The 18,783-nt window shown below is 37.3% G+C and overlaps 2 protein-coding genes across 2 annotated transcripts; one reads left to right on the plus strand and one right to left on the minus strand.

Annotated features, from left to right (window-relative positions):
* The first annotated feature begins 1,539 nt into the window (after positions 1–1,539).
* On the plus strand, positions 1,540–5,677 carry LOC113311088 (ethylene-overproduction protein 1). The gene is made up of 4 exons (XM_026559938.1): positions 1,540–3,893; positions 4,058–4,349; positions 4,437–4,746; positions 4,953–5,677. Exons 1-4 carry the CDS (start codon positions 1,858–1,860, stop codon positions 5,186–5,188), a joined length of 2,874 nt encoding a protein of 957 aa, XP_026415723.1. The 5' UTR covers positions 1,540–1,857; the 3' UTR covers positions 5,189–5,677.
* Positions 5,678–5,743: 66 nt separating this feature from the next.
* LOC113311089 (sorting and assembly machinery component 50 homolog A-like) lies at positions 5,744–10,314 on the minus strand. Its single transcript, XM_026559939.1, has 4 exons — positions 9,702–10,314; positions 8,294–8,779; positions 6,540–7,037; positions 5,744–6,272 (listed from the first exon to the last, which is right to left on the minus strand). The coding sequence occupies exons 1-4, from the start codon at positions 10,212–10,214 to the stop codon at positions 6,189–6,191; spliced, it is 1,581 nt and encodes a 526-aa protein (XP_026415724.1). The 5' UTR covers positions 10,215–10,314; the 3' UTR covers positions 5,744–6,188.
* Between the last annotated feature and the right edge of the window lie 8,469 nt (positions 10,315–18,783).

Below are 18,783 nucleotides of genomic sequence, written 5' to 3' on the forward strand. Positions count from 1 at the left end.
CTCTCTTTGTTCCTATTACATGCCTTATGATTCCTGTCTGTACTAGTGACTCGGGAGGCCTTCGCTTGAGACACCAATACCATCTCAGCAGATGTGGAATAAGTTTCTCCCAGATCGGTGCTACCCCAAGTTTATTGCAAACATCATTATTCCTAATTCAACCTCGTCTCGTGTGGCCAAAGGTCCATTGCAGCATACGTATCCCTGTTACATGAATCTCTCAAATGTGTTGAGTTTTAGTATCCCAACATTCCGCGCCATATAACATCACTGGTCTGATTGTTATCCTATAAAGCTTGCTTTTAGAGCTTCTGTAGGACTTCTCTGTCGCACAGAATGCCCGTTACTTGTCTCAATTTCGCCCTCCCCACCTGGATCCTACGTCAAACATCCTCTTCAATTCCACCATCGCCTTGAAGCATCGATCCCAAATACCGAGAGGAGCCTTTCCAAGGTATTAGTTTCCCAGTTAAATAGATATCCTTTTCTTCAGAACTGGTCTCACTGAAATCGCATTTCATTCGAAATCACTTCGAAGTCAATTTCAGTCAGTAATCTCATTGTAACAAGGATCTGATGAAAGAACCTAGGGTTTTAGTGTGTCCTTGAGTGAAGAAAATGAGATGGAATGATGTGAGAGAACCAGAAACCGAGTTCTTGTGTATACAATTTTAGTATCGCGTGGAATAATGTAACAGGTCAACTAATATTGATTAGTCAAAGCGCTGAACTGTCTGACGTTGGGCCCATTTTTTCTCTTGGGCTAAACCATTTCATGCCCCAGCACTATACAATTTCAAGTTTTGTCTTGCAAACCTTCAACACCATAAAACTCAGACTCTAATTCAAGATGACGTGGATCTTGATTTGAAGTTCCATGAGACTCCTGCTTAGTTTTATATAAACTCATACTTTGTAAGATGTCATCCGCTCAAGCGACTTCCAAATCGTTACATCGTTATGTCCCACATCTAGAATTCAGATCTGAAAGCCTTGAACCCTTTAGGAAAAGTGATGGGTCATAAACTGAAAATGATGGATCCTACACTGAACGAGAATCCAATTATAAATCGCTTGAGCAGGAAATCATCCCGTAAGCCGCTAGAGCTGGAAATCATCCCGCGAAATCGTAGGGGATAACCTTTAAACTAAGTAATGGATATAGCTGTTCACATTGCTTGTTAAACACAAAGCATTTCCAAACTTGGTCACATTGTAGATGCTAAGCATGGCCCTCAGCTCAATAAACAACATCTGATATCACTAGCCAACTATATGCATGGATGCACGCACACGCACGCACGCATGAATGCTCCACCGAAACTTTGTTTATGCAACCCCCAGATACATTTTTGTAGATCAAAGAGTGCCTTTTTTACTTTAAATTATTACCAAAAATGGTAATGAATGAAAAAATAAAGAATTGTAAAACTTACGAACGTTAACCCGATTTATACGCAATAATCTTTAACGAACTTAACTAAAACTAAAAAGGAGGAATCTGCGAAAGAGAAAGAAAACAACAACAAAAAAGAGGGAGGGAAAGGAAGGAAAAAGAGAGATTTGCCGTTTCAACTAACATTGTTAGTTGGAGGCCAACAATTGCCACCAAATCCTTTAATTATTATTTATTTTTCTAAATTAATCCTCCTAATTAGATTCATACAATTTAATAAAAAACATATAGTTTTTAAATAAGTTTGTGGTCTGCATCACCATTTTTTTCTCTTCCATTAGGTGGTGATTTTCTTGCAGGCGGCAAATGCAGCATTAGGTATTCTTTTTCTTCTTCATCATTTCTCTGAAAATTCTCAAAATTGTAAATATAAAATTTTAAGTTTGAATTATTAGAGAAAAATGCAGCACAATATATTTACATCAATTCGTAGTTTGAAGTTACCAGATGGATGTAAAGGTACACAAATTCATGGCTTAAACCCATTTGCTGGTTGTGGAGGTATTGGTGCTGGTGCTGGTGCTGGTGCTGGTGCTGGTGGTGGTGGTGGTGGTATTGTTGGTGGTGGTGGGATTGGAGGAGATGGTAATCATAGTAGAGTTAATTCAATAGGTTCAGTATCTAATAGAATGAGTATTTCATCCATGAATGATATTCTTCTTCCATGTGGATTACCTGTTCCAGATCTTATTGAGGTACCTATTGAATCGTCTCTTAAATCTGTTAATTTTGTTCAAACATTAGCTGATTTATATCGCCGTCTTGAGAATTCTTCATTGGGTGCTAAATCGGATCTTTATCTCGAACAATGTACGGTTTTTCGAGGTGTGTTTGATCCTAAATTGATTAGAAGAAGCCTCAGAACAGCTAGACAGCATGCCGTTGATGTTCATTTGAAGGTTGTTATATCAGCTTGGTTGAGATATGAGAGAAGAGAAGATGAGCTTGTTGGGGTTGATACAATGGAGTGCAGAGGGCGGGTCTTTGAATGTCCTAAATCAAGTCTTGAACATGGATATGATCCAGATTCTGTGTATGATCCATGCCCATGTCGCCGTCGGGATTCTACGGATGATTATGCGGTCCCCATTGATGAAGAAGAACAAGAACAATGTTCTACCTCAAATGAAGATGGGGATGTTTCTTTTTGTATTGGGGATGAAGACATTAGATGTGTTAGGTATAATATTGCTTCGTTATCTAGGCCTTTGAAGACAATGCTTTATGGTGGGTTTATAGAATCTAAGAGGGAGACTATAAGCTTCTCGCACAATGAAATATCTGCACAAGGAATGAGAGCAGTTGAGATATTTAGTCGGACACAAAGATTAGACTCATTTTCACCGACAATTGTGTTAGAGCTTTTATCATTCGCGAACAAATTTTGTTGTGAAGAGATGAAATCTGCTTGTGATAAGCATTTGATGAGACTAGTGACCAACATCGAGGATGCATTGGTGCTTGTTGAGTATGGATTGGAGGAAATGGCGTATCTTTTGGTGGCTTCGTGCTTACAGGTGTTCTTGAGAGAACTACCAAAGGCTTTGTACAATACAAATGTGATGAGATTGTTTTGTGGGTCGAATTCAAGAGAGAGGTTAGAAAGGGTAGGGCAAGCGTCATTTGCGTTGTATTACTTCTTGTCCCAGGTAGCTATGGAGGAAGATATGAAGTCAAACACCACAGTTATGCTATTGGAGAGATTAGGAGAGTGTGCAAATGAAGATTGGCAAAAGCAACTCGCTTTTCATCTATTAGGTTGCGTGATGTTGGAGCGGAATGAATTCAAGGATGCTCAGCATTGGTTTGAATTAGCAGCTGAAGCCGGGCATATTTATTCTTTGGCTGGTGTAGCTAGGGCAAAGTACAAGAGAGGTCACAAGTATTTGGCGTATAAACAAATGAATTCACTCATATCTGAGTATAATTCAGTTGGATGGTTGTACCAGGAGAGATCCTTGTACTGCATTGGGAAAGAGAAGACGGCAGATTTGAACGCAGCAACTCAATTGGATCCCACCCTTCCTTATCCGTACAAGTATAGGGCCGTCATGTTGTTGGAGGAGAACCAAATTGGTGCAGCCATTTCGGAGATCAACAAGATCATTAGGTTCAAGGTGACGCCTGATTGCCTAGAAATGAGAGCTTGGTTGTCGATTGTGAGTGAAGACTATGAGGGTGCTTTGAGAGATATTAGAACGCTGTTGACACTAGACCCAAATTACATGATGTACCATGGGAAAGTTCACGGAGATCACTTGGTTGAGATTCTCAGCAAACGTGTACATCAATGGAGTCAAGCAGATTGTTGGATGCAGCTTTACGATCGTTGGTCCTCTGTTGATGATATTGGGTCACTGGCTGTTGTGCATCAAATGCTGGCAAATGATCCCAAAAGGAGCCTTCTGAGATTTAGGCAGTCTCTCCTTCTTCTTCGGTGAGTACCTATATTACTATCGTGTGTGATTTTGTTACTGACTTGATTGTTTTCATTCTTAGATGAAGTATTAGTAGATACCAAGGTTTAACTATATGTTCATCACCTCCAATTTGTGGTGTACTATTGTATTCTAAAGTACCTCTCATAAACTGAATTCATAGGTTAAATTGTCAAAAGGCTGCCATGAAAAGTTTGCGGTTAGCCCGAAACTATGCTGCTTCAGAACATGAAAAGCTTGTCTATGAAGGTTGGATTTTGTATGACACTGGCCACCGAGAAGAAGCATTAGCCAAGGCTGAGAAATCCATCTCCATACAGAGATCATTTGAAGCTTATTTCCTCAAAGCATATGCTCTGGCAGATACAAGCCTGGACCCCGAATCTTCGGCTTACGTCATCGAACTTCTCGAGGAAGCTCTTCGATGCCCTTCTGATGGTCTTCGAAAAGGACAAGTAAGCAAAATCACACACTAATAACCATAATCATGTTAATGTTATTGAAATTAATCTGACATTATGGGGGGTCTGAGCATTTTCCAGGCATTGAACAATCTAGGGAGTGTCTATGTAGACTGTGATAAGCTGGACCTTGCTGCAAATTGTTATCTAAGTGCCCTTAGCATTAGGCATACACGAGCCCATCAAGGTCTTGCTCGTGTTTATCATCTTAAAAATCAACGGAAAGATGCCTACGAGGAGATGACAAAGCTTATAGAGAAAGCGCGGAATAATGCATCCGCATATGAAAAACGTTCCGAGTATTCTGAACGTGATTTAGCAAAAAATGATCTTAGTATGGCAACACAATTAGATCCTCTGAGGACATATCCCTACAGATACAGAGCAGCAGGTAAGCCCTCATTATTGCTGATACTTAATTGGTTTTTGGGTTGCATTGATGGAAATGTCGGTTTTACACTTTTACTGATCCATTTTGCTGTCCTATGATGTGATTGCTAATTCAGTCATGGGAAATTTTATCATACTTAGAAATATACAGTTTCTTTTTGTGCTCAAAGTTGACATTTTACTAAAAATTGGTATTTATCTCACCAGTTTTGATGGATGATCACAAAGAAGATGAAGCCATCACTGAGCTTACAAAGGCTATAGCATTCAAACCAGACTTGCAGTTGCTATACTTACGAGCAGCATTCTATGATTCATTGAGGGACTCTGCTTCAACAATCCTAGACTGTGAAGCAGCTCTCTGCCTCGAACCTAACCATGCGGACACACTCGAACTGTATAATAAAGCACGCGAGCAACTTAATACTCAACAATCAAAATGAAGAGGGCATGGACATTTTTATTCAGTCTCCTGAAAATGTTAGGGGTGCAATTGAACCTGTTCTTGCAGTACAGGTGAATCCACCGTGTTTTGTCACCTCTATTAGTTAAAGTCTGGAGGTTTCAGGCATTTTCATTAACTGGGCAGAAAGATAAAAGAGCGCAAGGAACATGAAGAATTGAGACTGACAGAGAAGCAGAGGATTATTAGATGTATATAATTCTAAATGAAACTGAAGGCGGTGAAACTTGAATTGATGCTGATCGTGTAGTATTCTCAAATTTAGGCGGTGTTTGTAAATGTTGATAAAAGGAACTAAATACCTGATTTACGTGGAAAGGATTAAGATATGTTTTCCATTTTCCGGCTCATTGTTTTCATGTGTAATGTAATTAATACCCTTCACAATTTTCCCTTATAAAAGGATACAGAAGTGTCCCTTGTAATCTTGTAAACCTAAGCCAACTTAACCATTCATCTTTACCTCAGATTTTTCATTACTGATGAGTAATTTTGTTTATGGTCCTTACGAAAGTTCCAGAGGCAATCAAAATACTTTTGCAAACCCCTTTATCATAAAATACTTTTTATTGAAATTGTTACAAGAATTCCGCGCAGTGGTATGCTAAACAAACAGATAAACACATCTCTTTTGGTGCATTTGCTTTACCTTCATTCACATGCAAAACAATATTTTTCAACACCAAAAAATTTGTAGTTCTAAAAACAAATTCCAAGCCTCCAGTACAAGATTCATCAAGTTACTAAGTGTACCTGAATGATTAAAAAAACCCTTCAGGTATGCCTTCAAACATCCATGACTAATAGGATCCCCTCTGCAACCAGCCTTTTATTTGTATTAAGGTATTTTGGTCAGTTATATTCATATGCATTACAGACCAGACCGCCCTTTATCCTTTCAAATATATCCCGGACATCCATGGCCTAACAAAATTTTAAGAAAGGCTTCAGGACCTGGCGTGGTGTCAGTGGTTGAAATTTTACTTCGGAGAAGAGAAGCTAAATTGCACCCCGGTCTTCCCTCGGTCATGCTCTAGTTGCTTTAGTATGTAACAGTAGTTAACCTAAAAGAAGGAGAAGACATCAATTTTGCAAGTAAGGCAAAATGAATCGTAATAAATAAAAACAACAGTCATTTTTTTAGGGTCTAAAATCGATATATACAGGACCCAAAAACAAGAAATCTGTCTAAGCCCATTCTATGACGCAGATTTGTGTCTAGCTGCTCAGAGTCTCGTATAATGACGAGTCAATCAAGAGCACCCAATCCTACCAGAGAGACAAAATAGTTTATAAAGCAAAATGATTTATATCAAATATTGATGACTAACCTCCATACGGAACAGCTTGGTGGGAACAACAATCCCAACTCCAGCAGAGCTGCGCATTGACTCCCCAAACCTCTGGAATGAGAAACCCTTGAACTCTTCCACAGTTGCCTTGGAGAGCTTTCCAGCACAAGCAAACAAGTGACCATGGATTCCAGCTTCTCTGAGCACCCTAAGTGGAAGGTCAAAAGAAAGGTCTGCAAATGCAGTAACAGCAATGTTGCCTCCAAGAGCATATAAACTTTCATCATTGGATTTACCAACAGCAACACTTTGTGGTTCACTAGGGCCTAGTCCCCTTGTCTTGAACCCAACCAATGTTGCTGGTCCTCCCAATTTGCAAACTGGAGATGAATTACCACCAAAGAAGTACCTCTCAGACATAAGGGGAGTCGTGTTCCAGAATCCACTACCCCATGGTACAATAAAACCAGCAGAGGCACCAAAGTTGAGAGCTGCATTATAGAAACCCAATGGCAAAGCAAAACGAACATCGCACTCCTGTTCAGAATTAAAAGCAAAGCATGATAATAAAATCATTCACTGAACTGAGAATAAAAGCTGTAATGTAAAAAAAAATTCATGGTTGTTTCTCTAGTTATTAATAAAGTGGCAATACATACACACAATTATAATAAACAACAATACGACAAATGCAGCCAAAAAAGTTAACCACAAAAGAAGCAAAAAAGAATAAATAGTAGACTTTCAAAAGATGAAAATGCTGGCTTTCTAACATTTTATAAGACAAATTATGCTTTGTCTAAGTTAATTGATTAGCTTAAGTTAAGCCATAGTAGTTATAACACCGATTCAGGCATGGTTAAAGTTAAATCATGCACTACAACTTAGCTTGTGGTTAATGTCAGATAAAGTTAAGTGGGCGTGAGGTGTCCTATGACTCAATTAGTGGTGTGTCTCATCCAACTCATGATAGCAAGGATAGATGACACAGGGCTATTGACTAAGATTGTCTTCTCGCTTCTTTTTTTATCCATCATTCTAAGCAAGAGGAGATAGAAGTAGAAGTCTAAGTCAAAATCCTAGCTAGTAGTTGTGAGACTATGTAGCTATTTGCTCTTGAAAAATTCTGGTGATATTAATTAATAAGTATGTTAGTGCTGTAAAAAATGGTGATTTTACTGTTGATGATGCTATTATCATAGTGGTTTTGATGCTATTCAGCTCATGTGTGGTATGATTTGATTGTGCTATACTGCTACACCTGGAGTTGTCTTATAAATTGGAGTTGTAAAGTATGCTAATAATATGACTGAATCTGGTTTTAGCCAAAGGTTCTCTTTCTAATCATGTTTAGGTCTACGGCATGATGATTATAAAGCTGAAATTCCAACTGAGTTCCTAAACTAGCAAGACACAAAATTCTTTTAAACAACTCAGCTAATTGAAAGAAGGATTTCTGTGTGAACACTAAGAACATCTGTACATTAACTGAGACAAATAAAGGGATTTATGCAGTGAATATAACAGCAAATACAAGCACCACAATACAATAACATACAAAACAGCCATGAGCTGCACTGTAGTGAGCACAAGGCAAGATAATGATGCAATAGAAGCTAAAATATAAACAATTCCAAAATAACAACTTGGGAGCAATAAATTAGCTCATTCAAATCTAGGAAATATGATTGAGAAGCACCGTATAGGTATAGCCTACTTATATCTTTAGTCATGAGAATCAAGATATAATTATAAAGTAGAGAAATGAAGCAAGGGATGACAAGTTACTGCACCTGGCGTAAAAATCGCGAGCTACGACTATCAGGTGCCAGACCACAGACTTGTGATGTAGATTGAAATGCATATCCACTTGTAGGTCGCACAGGAGAATCTCTTTGATCAAACTTATATGTATGTTTCAGCGATGAAAGTAAACTATGTCCAAGCTGACTTCGTATTGACTTAAAGGAACTTTGTGATGGATCTGCCAAGGACCGCCATGTTAAATTGTAAGCCAAGTCATGATGCATGGTTGAAATTAAGCCAACAGACAAGCCTAATAATTGATCTTTGTAAGAAGATAGCTTCATCCAGTCTTGGGAAAGAAGTGAAACTCGAGCTGTTAATGGCGTATTTATTCCTTTGAATCTGGGTAGAGAAAACCCGCTGCCTATCTCTGCTGTTTGGTCCCACCAAAAAGCCCAAGAACCATCCCAAATGTCACCATATCCAAAAAGGTTTTTCAATTTGGCAGATCCTTCAAGTGACCAAGTCTTGGCCTACAGAATCATGTGTAAAAGCTTTAAACACCATATCAAAAGCAATACGATGACATTTTTATGATCCTTGCAAACACATATCCCATAAATGTATACAGACAGGCTCATCCAACTTGTCATTTTAGTCAATATAAGAAGGAAGCCTCACAGAGTACTACCTTAATGTGTTTGTATTCAGTATCGGTAACAAAGTGTGTGTGTATGTCTAATATGTGGTTACTTTTAAAGTATATTTTGCCGTATAACCTATGAAAACTCATTCATGAATGTATATACGTGATATATGCATTTGTTAGTGGTAAAAGGTTAGATGTGGTTAAGTTTCGAACTCAGGCCGATGGTTCAACTCCAATGACTTATGTAGTGCACATACGTCTGTAGTCATTTCAGACAATAAGACTGCTAATATACAAGAAGATGTACTGAACTTACACCTATTAATAACAAAATACAACTTATAAGTATAGCATACTATCTTAATACATTTGATGCATGATTGTTAACTAATCAACAAAGCTCAGCACCACTCACTAGTCCCTACCATATATGAGTATGTATTCATATCTTAATACATTTGTGTGACTGTATACCTATTTCAACAAAATATACGAGTACATATTCATGGCATTGTGTCGATTTTAGAAATTAAAGATTCTTATTTCAGTAAAGTCACAAACAAACACTCAACCAAGTTGCTATACACTTTCCTTATTCAACTTCCTCTTCCAAAAACAGATAGCAAGTGATGCCATGCCATTTTAGGCATCGTCCATAAAAGGAAAAGTCTCGCTAATTCCACTAATCGTGTCCCTTTTCAGGTTTTCCTAATTAATCCCAAATTTTCATGAAACAACACTAAAATCAAAATATACATATAATTCAGAAAACTCAAAAACTGAAGAAACAGAAAGAAAGAAATTACCTCAGTTTTGGAGAAAACTCCAAATTCACCAACAAAAGGATTCTTAGGCTCAACAACTTCAACCATAACATTAGTTGTACCAGGTAATTCAGGTGGTCCAGTATCAAAAGTAATTCTAACAGAATCAAATATATCAAACCTCTGAAGCCGAGAATTTACAATAGTAGCAATTGCAAGAAGTTCTTGCATTGTTGTTGCATCTTTTAGGGCTTTGATTTCTGATTCTAACAATGAGTAATTAGTTTTCTTGTTTCCTTTGATTACTACATCATGAACTTTTAGGGTTACAGTTTCTGTTGATAATCTACGAACTAAATTCCCTAATAGATGTCTTTCATAGCGTATTCTTGATTCAATACTTAGTAAATCTTCTACTTGATTTTCGTCATCATCATCATCTTCTTCGAAGAACTCTTCTTCTTCTACGTCGTCGTCATCTTCGTTATTATCAATTGTATCATCATCATCTTCTGAATCTTCGATTAGGGTTTCTTCATCGAGTGATTTCGCCATGGATTTTTGAAGAGTTTAGCGAAAGGGACAGAAATGAAGAAAGAACGAAAGAAAATGTGGAGATCTGTGGAAGCAGGTAGGACTTCGATCTGGTGCTGGAGTTATGATCTGCTGAGTTGGAAGGACTTTGGTAATTTTTGGGCCCCACACTCATTATCGTCAAGTACCTATCTCATCTTTACATCAAGCACTATGGTGGTCATTCATGTTAGTCATTCAGGCCTATTCGAGGTGGCATGGCATACCAATTGCGCCACTATGGGAAAATCAATAAGCGATAGACTGTTTACCGAGCGGTATTATAAATAATGCTGGCGATATTATGATTATCGTTGGCGTTATACATTAAACCGAGTGAGTTAAATAGTATCGCTGGCGATATTAATATTATCGACCACTAGATATTTTATAACGGCTATTTCCCCCTACTGGTTCCTATATATACGCCCTCGTATTTCTCCAAGATACTCACACCCACTTCAACCTATATTCCACCAATTTCTCTATCTCTATTCTCATTTTCAATTTCATAATCATCAATGGCGAGATCCAATAAAGAGAGGAATGTTATTATGAATCGGTTTAGATTACAACAAGAACTGCATCGAAGGAGGTTGCAAGAACTTGATGATGAGGAAGTTGAAGATAATAAACTAATCGACACTTTGATGCTTGTATATACGGGCCAAATACCTAGAGCTTCTGAGCCACAAGAAGTATTCTCAAGAAGGTATACGTATCGAGGGAGGGAATTTTACCATCAGAAGCTGATACACGATTATTTTCTTCCCAATTAATTGTGTGTACTCTGATCAAAATTTTCAAGGTCGATTCTGTATGCCTCGTCATCTGGTGATAAAGATTATTGAAGAGTTTTGTCGAGTAGAACCTCAATTTAATTATCAGTTTGATGCACTCAATATGAGAGGTCATAGTCCTGAACAAAAATTTACTTCGGCTTTAAGGATTCTAGGTTATGGCACTCCAGCGGATGCGAATGATAAGTACCTTCATATGGGTAAAACAACTTCATCCACTTACCTTTCATTGCTTTGTGAAGTAATGATTAATCATTTTGGTCCAACATATTTACGAAAACCAACCGGATGCGAACGACGAGTACCTTCGGATGCGAACGATGAGTACCTTCGTATGAGTAGCTTGACTAGCGCTGGTGCTGGAATGACCAGCGATCTCTAGCTTGACCATCGAGCGATGGACACTATATCACTCGCTGAAAACTCTGCCGTGTATGCCTATATGAGTTTGGCAGTTTGGCATACCCATAGTGGGTGCACATATGCCAAATATCAGTTTTTGGCATGTGCATAGGAATAGGCCTTAGAGCAATTCATATGGATTGAACAAATAAGAGGTTTGTTCCCACTATGGACTCAATAAACATGAAAAAGAGTGAGCAAATAGACAGTTTTATTGGTTTGTTGACTGCAGAGGAAGGGGAACTGCGCGTCTGAACTAAAACCTGGAGGGAAAATAAAATCCACCAGCAGATAAAATAAAACCGCGCGGATGAAATTAATTCGGTGGAAGTCAGGGAACATTGCGAGTGGTCTTACAAAATCCGCCAACAGATAAATCTCAATTTTAATCATCCGACGGCTATTACTCTTTTCACTATAATTAAATTTAGTTCATTTTAAACTTAAAATTCACACCTTCTACACCTGTACCTCTAAATTTCACAATTTCATACCATTTCAATACTCAATTTTTCCTTGTTTTTCACGCACAACTAATCATACCATCCCAATTTATCAGAAAAATTCCAATAATCCTTTTTTCTAAAAAATGTGGCATCCCCTCGCAACAACCACTACAATAAACGTAACAAAGATGCGGTAGAGTTTGTGGTGCTAAACATACGATGGATGAAGACGAATCAATTTCTAGGAATTATGCATTTTTTACAATAGATCGAATCAACGGTTGCCAGCAAGAAAATAATACGTTTTATGGAAAGATTTTCCAAAAAAAATTATGAAGAAACCGGTAACATTAATGGTCGTGATCCTGACGGTTTGTCTCGTCGTTTTCATGCAATTAGCAAAGAACTTGGTGAATACGTATCTTTGATCATGCAAATGTGCCGCTCCAAAAGAAGCGGTGAAGGTGAAACGGATGTGGAACGAAGATGTCGGGAAGAGTGGTAAAGATCCCAAGAATTTGGTTTCCAACAACGAATCTTGTTATAACATTCTGAAAGTGCTTAACAAGTTTAATCCATACTTGTTGGAAGGTAATAAAATGCCAGCAAGATAACCATATGGTCCAATATCGCAGGATTTTCAGAATGGTTCTCCTGCTTCCTCGCCGGAAGGAAATGGATCTCTATATGATGGGTCTCCAAGTAGTCAGTAACAACATAACTCCAACCTGGACGTTAACACCAACATCAAGAGAAGAATAGGAAGGGGGTCAGAAAGCTGGAAAAATAGCGAGGGACGCAACCCAAAGAACAACAGAAGGAGGTTCCAACGAGTTCAATTATTCTGAGTTCAAGGAATTTGAGCATAAGGTGAAACAAGATAGAACCATAGACCTGGGATTGTCAATAAGGGAACTTTGAAAAAGTCGTCTTCCGCAAGAATAACATTACAGGGATTTTAACAGGAACAAGCTACTCTTCCCGAACATTTCAATGATGAATTCACGACAACTTACTATATGGAATAGGGAAGTGGATAAGGAGGAACAACAACTGGAAGAATAATAGTACCTGCAACATGTCCAGTATGAGAATGAGGAAGACGATGTTGATGTCGATGCCTCGGAAGAATAAGAAGATGAATACTGCCTTGATTAGTTAGACGTAGTTAATTGTAATTTTTATATAGTAGTTAACTTTAATTTAAATGTAATAGTTTAGTTAATATAGTTTTCTTTAACTTATCAATCAATCTATATAGTTTCACTGCATTACACCTGATTAAATTAAATAACATCTACTAGAAAAAAACATTTATCTGTCCCGATTTTGACGACCCTGGTTTTGACGACCCCGCGTATCGGCTCTTGCTCTTTTTGTATCCCAAAGGTGTTTAGTTAGATCTTCTCTTAGCTTCCCATAGAGGTCCCAATTTTGAATTCTGTCAGTGTCCAATCTACATTCTCTTACAGGACGACCATGGTGCACAACAAACCTCGGCCTCAAATCTTCGTCTGGAAAACTAGTCCAGGTTGGATCATGTCTGGTTTCCTTAATGACCATGTTAATTAGCATAATTTTTTTTATTTCTTGAAGATAAAAAAAGTGTATCGGCCCAGCTATGATGGCGAACTTTCTTTTCAAAATGCCAAAAGCGTGTTCGACATCCTTTCTCAGAGCCATTTGTTGGGTGTTAAAATATTTCATATCCTTCGCAGTCGTTGGTCCAAACCTTGTCTAACTATAAGCTTGAACCAAAGTTGACCATTCTGGATAGATCCCGTCTGCAAGATAATATCCATGAGTGTAGTCATGACCGTTGATGGTGAATTATAGTACGATGCGATCCCATGCTTTAGTTCTTCAAACAATGATGACTTAAGGAAAACACTGATATCATTTTGTGAACACGGGAGTCCAAAAAATTAAAGCATGCCAAAACCAACAATCATAAGTAGCTGAAGCTTCCAAAATCACAATTGGTTTTAGATAGTGACCCTTATATTTCCCTATCCATTCAAACAGACACATGTACCACGTCCAATGCATGTAATTGAGACTACCTAGCATTCCTGGAAAACCCCTCTTTGAGTTTTCGGCAGTGATTCTATCAAAATCTACCTGAGTAGTCTTAAGAAAGTTGGACCAAAATGGTCTACTATTGTCTTGTAAAATATTTAGAGATACCTATATGCGGTTGTTTCTCTCATACAAATGTACTCATCTGTGGAATCCGCTGGTACCCCATAACATAATATACAGAGGGAGGCAGACCTTTTGTTCGGGATTAAATTCTCGTACATGTCGTTCATCAAACTGAAAATTAAATAAAGATTGTACTTGGAAAATCTCAGCAATAATCCTTTGAGTCAAGTTGCGGCCCATGCAGAATCCACGATGAAAATTTGCATCGGAATACATACATCCATGATTAAAATAATCATGAATCATCTTGTCGTGGTAAAAATATCGATCTCGCCACGTCCATCTTCTAGTCATAAATTCTTGCGGCTCTAGCGGCCTTGGTATTATCCCTTAATGTAGTTGTACCATAAAATTCCACCTCCTTCTATCCTCAATTGCATCTTCATCCAATTGACGAAAAATCTCTACATATATTTCTTCCTCTTCTGCATACAAGGTTTCATCAATTTCTATATATTCCTCTGAACAACCAAATCATGATTGATGGTTGAAAATTCAAAGCGACTAAAATTGAGAAAATTATTAATCTTGTTAATTCCTTCAAGAAATCTGGTTGTGAGGATAAATGAAAAGAGAATGAAGATGTGACATCTCATGCAGGAGTTACTAATCTTCTTGTCCAAAACAGTTTGGATGCTAAGAGTGATATTCTCAATCTTCGCCAAGTCCTTATCAGTACTGTTGAAACTCATCATAAATAGGCAGCATTACTAAGAACTGTTATCTGTGACCAAAGAAAACTGATTAAACTTGGAATCAGTAATAGGGAGTATGTAAGGAATATTAATCGGAAGGTTAATGCTTTAGCCTGTAAACATAATCAAGGTAATGTGTGTAGAATCCATGAAATCAGTCGTGATGTTGTAGATGAAGATCCCGAAAATTTTGAGGATATGGAGGACGATCTTTGAGAAAGACTACTCAAAGGTCTAATGGGGAAATAGACATCAATGTGTTGATTTATTTCGATATTTTGTATAAGGCTTATTTGAATAAAACTATCTATTATGAATGAATAAAGTTATTATTTTATAATCTTTGTTGCATTATTTGATAGTTCTGATTGCACAACCTACGTATGAGTGCTTATATTTTTCTATGTACTTTCGGATTTATGAGATGTTTGATTTCGGTTTTTATCAACCTAAATATTCGATCTCATATGGTGAATGCCCTTATGATTTGTGTTAATTTTTTATTTGGCGGGATTAAGTTCAAGCCCATGTTGGTAGGCTTTATCAAAGGATCATAAGGTGTTCCGATTGAAACTCATATGTGAAAAATCACAATATGTTGATAATTAATTAATGTTTAGATAAGTTGTGTTTAACATAAATATGTGTTTCGGGTTTCAACTTTTGCTATTGGCACGTATTAGTTAAAACTGATTCAACCTTTCTCTGGTAAAGGTTTCTTTTGTTGTTGTTCTTTTGTTCTTGCGAGAGGATGACAACACACAGAGGGAGAGTTCTTATTTGAACTTGTGCTTAATGATATATCTTTCTGGGGAGAAGTGGTTGCGGGAAATTGAGGTAACGATGTCGTCGTCGTTGTAGTTCGTTACTTCTTCACATTCTTCAAGTCTTCGAAGTAATACTTGTATGTCTCAACACTCCTAGACTTTCTAGTCTAACCTAAACGAAGTTGACTCTAGTATTTAATGAAGCGACTCTAAATGAGTTTTGATACTAAAATATGACAACAAAACTTGACATACCAACGCTTGGCGAGTTCAACCGAGCTATGTTATAACACATATCTTGAGAATATTTTCGGTTTTGGAATTTCCTTATTGTCCAAACAACCTTGGTCTATAAATACTTGAGTTTGCATTTCTTGCAAACTATCCTAAGATCCAGGCAAACTTCATTCTTGTTGTTTCTGGTGGATCCGTCTATCCGAAGTGGAAAATACCTTAATTAGGCGAAATCTCTTATGACCACTCGTTTAAAGACTTCTGTGGGATCAAGAAGCTCTACGAGTACCGTCAGTGGGAAACTAGATAATTGTAGTGTTATTAGTTTTCGATTATTGATATGATTGACTAACGGTTGTTGAAACTTTGATCGCACCTAGTTTGTTTATTCTTGAGAACCTTCTCTTCTGATATTAGGCTCACTCAAACTAGATCAAAGTATTGACGGGATCTTCGGATCTAAAGACATCTTGTGATAATCCATTCTTAACAGACTTCGTTCTATGCGTGATTGATCACAAGAGGATTCAAGTGGTGTTGTGCAGGTTATTGAAGGCAATAGAAGATTTGAAGACGAATTCTTATTAGTTTTCATATCTTATGGATTTAGTGCACAAACCTTGGTCGGTTGGGATCCAAATAGAATCAGTTTATCTTTGATGGACTTGATTGATTAGTTGCGTGAGATCGATATCGCTTTATAGTTTCTCTTTGATATCTATATTGATGATTGCGAATCTAGAGTTTGATTATTTCGTTAATCAAAAGATAGATTGATCTAACCAGATAAAGGAGTTTATTAGATTAAACGGAATAGCCTTTGTCAACAACTCATTAATATCTTCTAGCAAGATTGATTAGAGTGGTTACCAAACAGATTCTTCTTTTGTTGTTTGGAATACGATCCAAAGGACTTGCAATTTACGTGCGTGACTCTAGAAGTTGAAGGCGCAGGTATAATGACGAAACTAAGTAGCTAGGGGTAGTCTACTTGGTCTTAACTATACGAAGTTGGTATTAGATTTTGTATAACGGCTTAATTCTGAGAGTATTCAAAACTGGACTAGGTCTCGGGGTTTTTCTTCATTTACAGTTTCCTCGCTAACAAAATCTTATTGTTCCATTTACTTTTTTATTCCGCATTATAATTGTTTTATTACAGATAAAGTAAATTGCACTTGTATGTTAGTCTGTAACACTTGATATTGATCCTATAGAGTTTCGGTTATTACCGTACCTATTATCAAGTGCACACTTTGTTATCGTATCGTATCGATCTTGTATCCATAGTCAATCACACAAGTGATCTTGTTGTTGTATTGTCTCGATCTCGTATCCATAGACGATCACAGGAAGTGTGAACCGAATTTGTTGTATTGTCTCGACTCTGTCCATAGAGGATCACATTCGGTAAATGACCTATAGGTGGATAATTAAAAGATTGTGGTGTATTTGGGTACCCTCGTCTTTTCAAACTTCTATTATTAGCGTGACACATTAACTAATAACCTTTTCCAGAGGATATGCTTTAATTGCTGGAAATCAAACATATATATTTGAAAATTATAATTAAATGTGTTTCAATATTTCGGATTGGGATTACCTTGAGCATCAAGGAATATCTTTGAACAATTAATGCTAAGAGTTATGTACAAGTTCAAATAATGTCGACATCTAGAAATTTCTCTCTGCAAACCCTAATTCCAAAATCACACAAAACATAAAGAGATACGTGAATATTGGAAACTCAGTTTTGTTCCCTGGGATCGGTTATACCATTACTTACAATTTAAGTTGTGACTGGTTACACCACGCTTCCCAAAATAGGTTGTGACTGTTACACCAAGCTTCCCAAAGTAGCTTGTGATCGGTTACACCTTGCTTCCAGAAGTAGCTTGTGACCGGTTACACCTTGCTTCACAAAGTAGCTTGTCACCGATTACAACATGATACACATTATATGCTATGACCGGTTATACCTCAATTCTCAACATAAGTCAAGATAGGTACCTTGTCATCCAAAAGGTATTCAATAAAGAACCGGACCAACATGATTTCCTTTTCTACATACTTAAACCAATGTAATAATATATAGTTTTATAGGATGAAATAACACATATATCTTACACATAACCAAGTAACTAAATACATAGACTATGTTGATGTCGTATTTACGAAGTTCAAAAGATAAGCTTTATACTTTGTAATTCAATAAATTCCTTGACACTTTGATCATAATGATATGACCAAGTCTAATCACTAGTGTATTATATTTATACAGCTTCCCATGTTATGTTTTCAATATAATACGACTTGAAAGATACGTTAGGAATGGAAACAAGTCAAGTCAGTATTGCTAACCTCAAGTGGAAGGATGATGTCTTTGTTGTAGTCGTTACTTCTTCACATTCTTCAGGTCTTCAGTGTAAAATTTGTATGTCTCAACATTCCTAGATTTTCTAGGCTAACCTAAACGAGGTTGACTCTAGTATTTAATTAAGCGACTCTAGATGAGTTTTGATACTAAAATATGACAACCAAACTTGACATACCATAGCTTGGTGGGTTCAACCGAGCTATGCTCTAACAAAGCTGTATATGCACTGACTGCTATATAATCAAGCATTGCAAAGGCGCCTGTAAAGATGCATCCAACTTTCTAGAAAAATCTCATGAAAAATCTTACTTCTTTGGCAAAGGTAGCAATTTAAGGAAGACTATTTCATCCAATACATCCACAACTACTCCAGCACCTAAAAAAAGTCAAAAGAGTTTTGCCAATACCACATTTTTCATTCCTCCTAAGGAGGGTATTCCTATCAACATGGATTTCCTGCTCAAAAAAAGTGACAGTAGTAATGAAGATGATATTAGACTATGAAAAAGGCTTAGGACTGCTCATGATTCTTCTCCCATTCTCAATGTGCCATCACTGATCACATCACATATATTCAAGAAGCTCAAAGGTGCACAACACGAGGAAAACAAACTGAAAATGCATT

This window comes from Papaver somniferum, chromosome 9 (assembly GCF_003573695.1).
Source record: "Papaver somniferum cultivar HN1 chromosome 9, ASM357369v1, whole genome shotgun sequence".
Classification (NCBI taxonomy): domain Eukaryota; kingdom Viridiplantae; phylum Streptophyta; class Magnoliopsida; order Ranunculales; family Papaveraceae; genus Papaver; species Papaver somniferum.

Excerpts from the sequence above, each read along its gene's own strand:
- LOC113311089 (XM_026559939.1), bottom strand. The coding sequence starts at position 10,214 with ATGGCGAAATCACTCGATGAAGAAACCCTAATCGAAGATTCAGAAGAT. Across the intron at positions 8,780-9,701 it reads GAGTTTTCTCCAAAACTGAG|GCCAAGACTTGGTCACTTGA; the intron begins GTAATTTCTTTC and ends ATGATTCTGTAG. Across the intron at positions 6,273-6,539 it reads CCAAGCTGTTCCGTATGGAG|GTTAACTACTGTTACATACT; the intron begins GTTAGTCATCAA and ends TCCTTCTTTTAG.
- LOC113311088 (XM_026559938.1), top strand. The coding sequence starts at position 1,858 with ATGCAGCACAATATATTTACATCAATTCGTAGTTTGAAGTTACCAGAT. Across the intron at positions 3,894-4,057 it reads CAGTCTCTCCTTCTTCTTCG|GTTAAATTGTCAAAAGGCTG; the intron begins GTGAGTACCTAT and ends CTGAATTCATAG. Across the intron at positions 4,747-4,952 it reads CTACAGATACAGAGCAGCAG|TTTTGATGGATGATCACAAA; the intron begins GTAAGCCCTCAT and ends TTATCTCACCAG.